General features: G+C 42.3%; 1 protein-coding gene across 1 annotated transcript in view; it reads right to left on the bottom strand.

Annotated features, from left to right (window-relative positions):
- LOC138970170 (mucin-22-like) overlaps positions 1 to 6,818 on the bottom strand; it is a 28,668-nt gene extending 21,850 nt beyond the window's left edge. Inside the window, exons 1-5 of the mRNA XM_070342661.1 lie at positions 6,758 to 6,818; positions 5,786 to 5,963; positions 5,312 to 5,331; positions 4,634 to 4,882; positions 831 to 3,539 (exon numbers count right to left, since the gene is read on the bottom strand). Coding sequence (XP_070198762.1) covers positions 831 to 3,539; positions 4,634 to 4,882; positions 5,312 to 5,331; positions 5,786 to 5,963; positions 6,758 to 6,818 — 3,217 coding nt within the window. The remainder of the gene's footprint in view (positions 1 to 830; positions 3,540 to 4,633; positions 4,883 to 5,311; positions 5,332 to 5,785; positions 5,964 to 6,757) is intronic.
- Positions 6,819 to 8,623: the final 1,805 nt, after the last annotated feature.

The raw sequence follows: 8,623 nt of genomic DNA, 5'->3' as shown, positions 1-8,623 counted from the left end.
TTCTCAACCCATTGCACTATCGAGGATTCAGGCTGTTGCTGGGTCGTTATTTGTTTGGTTGCTGGGTCATTATCGAAAAATAACTACCCCTACAAGTTTACAGAGGTAAAGAAGCAGAGGGGGGAATAATGTAGTTTACACAATACATCACGCATTCACATCGGCCAGCAGATCACAGCCATTTCGGCGCATATCCTACTTTTGGTGGACATTTTTATCTATGCCTATACAATTTTGCCAGGAAAGACCCTTTTGTCAATCGTGGGATCTTTAACGTGCACACCCCAATGTAGTGTAGCCTACACGAAGGGACCTCGGTTTTTTGTCTCGTCCGAAAGACTAGCACTTGAACCCACAACCTAGGGTCGAACTCGCAACCTCTCGCTTCCGAGCGCAAGTGCGTTACCACTCGGCCACCTAGAAAAGAACTCCCAGTAAAACTTTCAGCCTTTGCCACGACCAATGATTTGCCCTTGATTCAGACTTAGCTGGCACAAATAATAAATAATAATAATAATAATGATAATGCATGATATTTAAAAAGCGCATGTATCCAGGGTAAAACCCTGCTCAAAGCGCTGCACAATCATTGGAAGAAAATACAACAACATAACATTATTTACAGTGCAATCACACAGATATCAATGACTAACACATTGCACTATAAAACATTATAACAAACACACGCGCGGACACACGCACGCACTATATAATACACATTGCACAATAATACTTTATCACATACGCACTCACGCGCGCGCACGCGCTCAACACACGTACGTGAAAAAGTATGTACAGTACAAGGGGCAACAATGAAAAATAAGTAATACCTTGAGTAGAAGGCGGTAAGATCGTCGTCGTCAGCTGTCCGTCCCGTCTTGTTTCGCTCGGCTTGGAGTTTTCCACAGTAGTTAATACTTCAGTTGGTGCGTTTGTGTTGGTTGCAGTTTCAGCAGACTTAGCTTCAGCTTCTGTAGTTTCCACTGATCTGATTCCCGCAACAGTGCTTTTAGCACTGGGAACTTCAGAAGATGTAGTTTCAGATTCTGTAGTTTTCACTGCTTTGATTCCCGATGCTGTACTTTGTACAGACAAAGTTTCAGGAAACGTAGCTTTCGTTTCCGTAGTCTCCGCTGATCTGATTACCGTAGCTGTAGTTTGAACAGACAGTTTTTCAGCTGGTGTTGTTTCGCTTGATGTGATTTCAAAAGCTGTGGTTTGAAAAGTCAAATAAACAGCAGATGAAGTTTCAGCTTCTGTAGTCTCGTCCGATGTAAGTCCCGAAGTTTTAGTCTGAACAGGCAGATTATCGACAGATGTGCGATCAGCTCCTGAAGTCCCAACTGATGTGGTTCCCGTAGCTTCAGTTTGCACAGGCTGAGCTTCAGCAGATGTAGTTTCGGCTGTTGATCTTGTCTGCTCTGTTTTATGAGATGTAATTGTTGACACTGCCTTGTCTTTGGGCAGAGAATTCGAAGTGTCCTCTGAACTGCCTCCATAGGATGCAGTTTGAAAAGGTCTTGTTTGAGGCCGGGAAGTGTTTATCTGCGTAGTTTGAGACACGTCAGTGTTGGTCTGTGTAGTTTCAGGAAGGGGAGTGTTGGTCTGTGTAGTTTCAGACAGGGCAGTGTTGGTCTGTGTAGTTTCAGGAAAGGGAGTGTTGGTCTGTGTAGTTTCAGGCAGAACAGTGTTGGTATGTGTAGTTTCAGGCAGGACAGTGTTGGTCTGTGTATCTTCAGGCAGAGTAGTGTTAGTCTGTGTAGTTTCAGGCAGGACATCGACAGTGTTGGTCTGTGTAGTTTCAGGCAGAACAGTGTTGGTCTGTGTAGTTTCAGGCAGGGCCGTGTTGGTCTGTGTAGTTTCAGACAGGGCAGTGTTGGTCTGTGTAGTTTCAGAAAGAAAAGTGTTAGTCTGTGTAATTTCAGGCAGGGCAGTGCTGGTTTTTGTAATTTCAGACAAAGCAGCGTCGGTCTGTGTTGTTTCTGACAGGGCAGTGTTGGTCTGTGTGGTTTCACGCACGGCGGTGTCGGTCTGTGTAGTTTCAGGCAGGACAGTGTTGGTCTGTGTATCTTCAGGCAGAGTAGTGTTGTACATTGTAGTGTCAGGCAAAGCAGTGTTGATCTGTGTAGTTTCAGAGAGGGCAGTGTTGGTCTGTGTAGTTTCAAGTAAGGTGTTGTTGCTCTGTGTAGTTTCAGACAGGGCAGTGTTGGTCTGTGTAGTTTCAAGCAAGGTGTTGTTGCTCTGTGTAGTTTCAGACAGCGCAGTGTTGGTCTGTGTAGTTTCAAGCAAGGTGTTGTTGCTCTGTGTAGTTTCAGACAGGGCAGTGTTGTACTTTGTAGTGTCAGGCAAAGCAGTGTTGGTCTGTGTAGTTTCAAGCAAGGTGTTGTTGCTCTGTGTAGTTTCAGACAGGGCAGTGTTGGTCTGTGTAGTTTCAAACAAGCTGTTGTTGCTCTGTGTAGTTTCAGACAGGGCAGTGTTGTATTTTGTAGTGTCAGGCAAAGCAGTGTTGATCTGTGTAGTTTCAAGCAAGGTGTTGTTGCTCGGTGTAGTTTCAGACAGAGCAGTGTTGTACTTTGTAGTGTTATGCAAAGCAGTGTTGGTTTGTGTAGTTTCACGAAGGGCTATGTTGGTCTGTGTAATTTCAGATAGGGCAGTGTTGTTCTTTGTAGTTTCAGGCAGGGCAGTGGAGGTCTGTGTAGTTTCAGGCAAAGCAGTGTTGGTCTGTGTATTTTCAGATTGGGCAGTGGTAGTCTGTGTAGTTTCAGCCAGGATAGTGTTGGTCTGTGTAGTTTCAGACTGGGCAGTTGTGTTTTGTGTAGTTTCAGACAGGGAAATGGTGGTCTGTGTAGTTTCAGGCAAAGCAGTAGTGGTCTGTGTAGTTTCAGGCAGGGCAGTGTTGGTCTGTGTCGTGTCAGGCAGGACAGTGTTGGTCTGTGTAGTTTCAGACAGGGCAGTGTTGGTCTGTGTAGTTTCAGGCAGGGCAGTGTTGGTCTGTGTAGTTTTAGGCAGGACAGTGTTGGTCTGTGTAGTTTCAGGCAGGACAGTGTTGGTCTGTGTAGTTTCAGACAGGGCAATGTTGGTCTGTGTAGTTTCAGGCAGGGCAGTGTTGGTCTGTGTCGTGTCAGGCAGGACAGTGTTGGTCTGTGTAGTTTCAGACAGGGCAGTGTTGGTCTGTGCAGTTTCAGGCAGGGCAGTGTTGTTCTGTGTAGTTTCAGACAGAGCAATGTTGATTTGGGTAGTTTCAGACAAGGCAGTGTTTGTTTGTGTAGTCTCATACAGGTTAGTGTTGTTGACGTTAGTCTCGGGCAGAGTTGTGTGAGTCACTGTTGTTTCAGGCATAGCAATTTTTGTTGTGTCAGGCAGGGTAGTGGAAATGATTGTGAATTCAGTTTCATGCAGGGTTGTTTCTGATGACGAGGCGTTGAAAACCAAGGTGCATTCGTAATTCTGAGGTGGAGATGATGGTGCTCCAACTGTGTTAACTTGGTTCGAACTGTCTTTGTACATCCAGTTGTAGGGGATCCAATTTGTGACTTCACCTGGAAAAAATTACAGACTGGAGATTACTTCTTCAAGAAAGCAATATGTCTTTGTTGCGGATTGAGATAATGTGTTGTCGGGAACTTCACTGATAACTTCACTGATAAACTACATATTTTGTAATTCAGTGTTTAATCATTATGCTGCGCATTCGCTACCCTGTATTTAATGAATTACAATACTTGTGGTGCATTGTCGGACAAATCGTGCCGTGTGCGTCTAGATTAAGGTACAGTGGATTCCCAAGAGTCTTCAGATTTGTCAAATTCGCCAGAAACTATTCCCCCCCCTCCCCTCCCCGATCAATCGATCAATGGTATTCCTTTACTATACATTCGTAAAACATATGCCCGCTTCAGTGGTTCAGATATTGTATGCTCTCATCCTCGTTTGCGTTTTGTTTACAACTGCCATCTATCCATCTATCGAGCCTATTACTTTCGTATTGCTCTGCTTCGCCCAAATTATAGCAATTTACTTAATCTAACAAGAAGTTTTGTTTAGTTAATTGAATTTTGAATTTAATTTAATGTTCCAGAGAATCGCCCTTTCGGCTAACAATCAGTCCAAAATCACTACAATTTAGTCAACGTTACGCTTGGGCACACACACACACACACACATACACACACACACATACACACACACATATACACACACATACACACATACACGCACACACACACACACACACACACACATGCACACACACACACACACACACACATGCAGACACACACACATGCAGACACACACACACACATACACACACACACACACACACACACATACACACACACACACACACACACACACATACACACACACATACACACACATACACACACACACATACACACACACACATACACACACAGACACACACAGACACACACACTCATACACACACATACACACATATACACACACATACACACACACACACATACACACACAGACACACACAGACACACACACACACACACACACACACACAGCAGACTTTTTTTCTTAGTTTGCCTTAGCCTGGCCTATTTCTTTATACTAACCATCCCAATATTCTCATACAAATCTTGAGTAAGTCTGAACTCACCCTTAAAGCAGTGCTGCCAGTATATGTCTTTATATTCTCCTGAGCTTGTAGAGGTATTGATGTTCACAGATGGTGTAGCGGGGCAGTTGGAAGAATCTCTATTCCACGTAGACATAACACACTCCGTTCCAGGCGCTTGCTGGACGTCACATAGCCTCAAACACTCGTCTAATGACGTCACCTCCGGGTATGACGTAGACATTGTATTCATTGACGTCACGGTAGAATGCCGGCCATATGCACAGCAATCTGTGAATAAAACAAAAAACAGTTATTTGTTGATGCTGCAGCTGCCTCTGTGTTACCGCGTATTAATGCTTAACAGCTGAAGACTAAAGACATTTTGAAAAAGCATCTTCGAACCTGTGTGATTTCGTTTGTATTCGGTTCATAATATATTTGTTATATATTGTTACTATTATGAAAAGTTGTGAACAAAAAAACTTGTCTTTGCCATACCTTCAAAAAATTCGCAAACAACTTGGTTTTTGTCTCCACATTGCATTGTTTTCCATAGACTGTTTCCCCGATCCAGACGAACACAGAGCTGGTCGTGGGGATAGTTTGGCTCCGAAGGAACTAACCAGAAGTGAACTGGGTCATCAGGGTATAAGTGACCCGTTCCATCCCTCTCCCACTCAAACGAGTAAACATCTGTGTCTGTTGTCTTATACAGACCTGTCCAGGTATCTTCCCATCTGAAAATCAACCATCAATTCATAAGTTTGGTTGATCAGTATTGGACGTACTGTAGTACTTGGAAAGTGTATCCTTTCAAAGTTACATGTATGCAGAATTAGAAAATAGTTTTACGATGCACAACAAGACTTAAAATATGTGTTATTGTGACAAAAATGAAAAATAATAACAAAAGCGAAGTAAACAAAAGCAACACGCACGCACGCGCGCACGCACGCAATCACGCACACAATCACGCACACGCACTCACACACACACACACACACATACACACATACACACCGCGCGCGCGGGGGAAAAGCGGAACACACAAACAAACAAACAAACAAATTAAATGAAAAAGGGAAAATAAAAGAAAAATGGGGGCATTGTTCTTTGATGGAAGGTTGTTTATATCATTTGGCCGCCTAAGAAAAACAAATTGAAAAAACAAATTAAAAATATGGAACATACAGCATGCCATTGTTGTTCCATGTGTCAACCCAGTGCGTGAAAGCGCTATGGGTCACGTGGTTGTTAGTAACGGGTAGATGTCCACCCTTGCTGCGACAGAACTTTGCCGCATCGTTCCAGCTCAGTTTGGGCCATTTATACAAGGTCCAAGTCACAGGTGGTGTGCCGTTTTGTGGAACTGATGGAAAGAAGAAACAAGTTACAAACAAACAAAATGACCCCACCAATGAGGGAAATACGCAAGCAGACAAGAAGATCAATTCCCATGAAAGATTATCACAGTATGGCAAGGTTATATTTGAGATTTCGGGATTAGTGGATAATTACGTTTCTGCTTTCTTTTCCATTTTGCAAATTGTCAGATTGCTGATTAGATATGTCAACCTCAGTACTCACTCTGCTCACAGAGCAGCCATTGTCCCCCCCCCCCCTCTCCCCACATAGCATTTTAACTATATCTATTTGTCCCAAGATAGGCCAATAGGTTTTAAGAGGACGTAAACATCAACTAGTCAGTCAGTCAGCCAGCAGCCAGTATGCTGAATTTTGGTCTGTGTCCAATTTGAGTATGTTCTTATCCCATGAAAAAGATGCAAAAAGATGGCTAGCCGAACTGTGGTCACGGAAAGGACTATGCCTTTCAAATGAATGTGAACATAAAACGTTGTGTCCGAGTCTTCACGACCAGGGGCGAAGCACTTAGTTTCCTTAATTTGTTTAAGTAACTGTTGTTTCTGCGTGCAGGATCAAATGCACACCTCAGATCTGTACAGGTTTTCACGTGAAATTAGAGCATCCTCTCACTCGGAAACATACCAAAAATGAATAGAATATGTATTGTCTATGCGTAGATACAGATGTGCAGGCAGACAGATAGACAGATAGGCATAAAAAAAACGAGACAAAATATCAGTTAGTAGCTATTTAATAACTAATTTATCAAAGAATATTTAAATACTTGCTGCAGCATACCTGCGTTAGATAAAAAGATTCCGCAAGACACCAACAGGAGCAGAACGGCCCCACCAGGCATGCTCGGTCTACGCTCAAACTCCAAATCAGGGACAAAAGAAAACAAACACGTCTCCAGGAGCGTTCAGAAAACTGCAATGCGCCGCACGGAGAGAAGCAAATGGAACTGCGTGGATGACAATTAGCAATTGTATTTATATTTGATCTATTTGGATTTTATTATTGAACGAATTTGAAAGGTGCTTGCGGACGTTAAAGATACATTCCTTCCCGTGTTGAGCATCGTGTTAACCACCCTAGATCTGTCCAGACTGTTACATGGGATAAGAGCATCCTTCCATTTGGACACATACCAAAATCTCTACAGCTGAGTCTGTACATGGAATTATTTTCTGGATAATTTTGGAACGGCCAATTGGCCAAAATAATTCACGAAGGAAAAAACCCAGCTTTGTTTCGTTTTAAAACCGCTATTATAAGCCGTAAGCTTGTTGTGTCCTTACTTAAACGTGTTAATTTCATGACTATGTAAGCAGATATGAAGCATTCTTCAAAGCAAAAGATCAACTTTTAGTCTGTTCAGAAAAGAGCCATAGTTTCAATTTTTGACGTTCGTTCAAGTTGAAGAATGCTTTATCACAAGTGATTGTGAGGACAAATATGTTGTGGTGCATATGCTCGTTCGAAGGGTAAGGAAGTTATCTCTAAGTTTAAACTCAAGCACTTTCCATTTTAAGTTCTATTAATTGCTTTCAAGAGATAAGCATGTAAGATATTTTAACCGGGAGTGAGGCAACCTGTGAGCAGCAGAGAAACGGACAACACTCCTGTAAATTTCCAACACAAAAACCGTATATATCATAACCAACAGTTGTGCGCTGAAGATGTGTTTGCAGTGCGTGTCTCCCAAAACACGAATTGTTGATTCCGTTGTTTAATTTTGAGGGCGTAGACGTTGATTACTGAATGTACCAAACAATACTTAAGTGTGTAAAGATGGACATGGGTTGAAATATGAAACCATGTTTCATTGACGACTATTGGCAACAATCGACCCCTTCAAAGCAATCTTCGGATTGTTATTTCTTTCAAGATTATTCCACCTTTGTACACATGATGCGTATACACCATGTTTGCGGATACCAAGTGCCCTTCGTATTGTTGTGACTGTGTATACAGACAATGTCATGCAGTAGGTGGTGGAACGAAGGCGACCTAGTTTTCTCGGGTGCATTTTTTATTACTATCATTCTTACACTAAATAGCCTTCTGGTGAAGTTTTCTGAAAGAAGCAGCTGCGAAATGATGGGTTTGTCTGCGTTCCCTCATCAACAACCCCTTCTAAAAGACAACAGCAGTAAGATTTAATTCATTTAAGATGTGCAATATGTACTTAATTCCAAATGCAGCACATTTTAAAGTCTTCATAACGCTTGAACAATAACGATAGTTCAAGGAACATTTATTCGAACTGCGGTAATAAATGTTTTGTTGACAAAAGTTGTTGAACATTTCAAGAAATAGTGCAGAGCAAAACTTAATTCGTTTTCACGCACAAGACCACTCATTAAAGTCACATTTCTTCCCGCGAAAACAGTTCTGCTCACTGTCTCGAGAAATGTAAGTTTTACGCCATCACGGCGAAGCTTTTATAGGGGCATGTGAGACGGGGAAAACTTCGGTTTTGCAGGGGGAAAAAAAAGGATATAAAAAATGCTGATCCGTCCACGCTTTTGTATGCGATAAGAGCATGCTTCAATGAGCACCCATACCAAAAATCAACGTCCTCACTGCTTCCTTTGCAGTGATATGTTTTTTCTGAATCAATTTCTTAAAAGCGACTAGTGTCAATCTGCAGAATTAATT

This window comes from Littorina saxatilis, linkage group LG7 (genome assembly GCF_037325665.1).
Source record: "Littorina saxatilis isolate snail1 linkage group LG7, US_GU_Lsax_2.0, whole genome shotgun sequence".
Classification (NCBI taxonomy): domain Eukaryota; kingdom Metazoa; phylum Mollusca; class Gastropoda; order Littorinimorpha; family Littorinidae; genus Littorina; species Littorina saxatilis.
The sequence above is the reverse complement of the archived record's forward strand: the minus strand, read 5'-3'. Positions and strand labels throughout refer to the sequence as shown.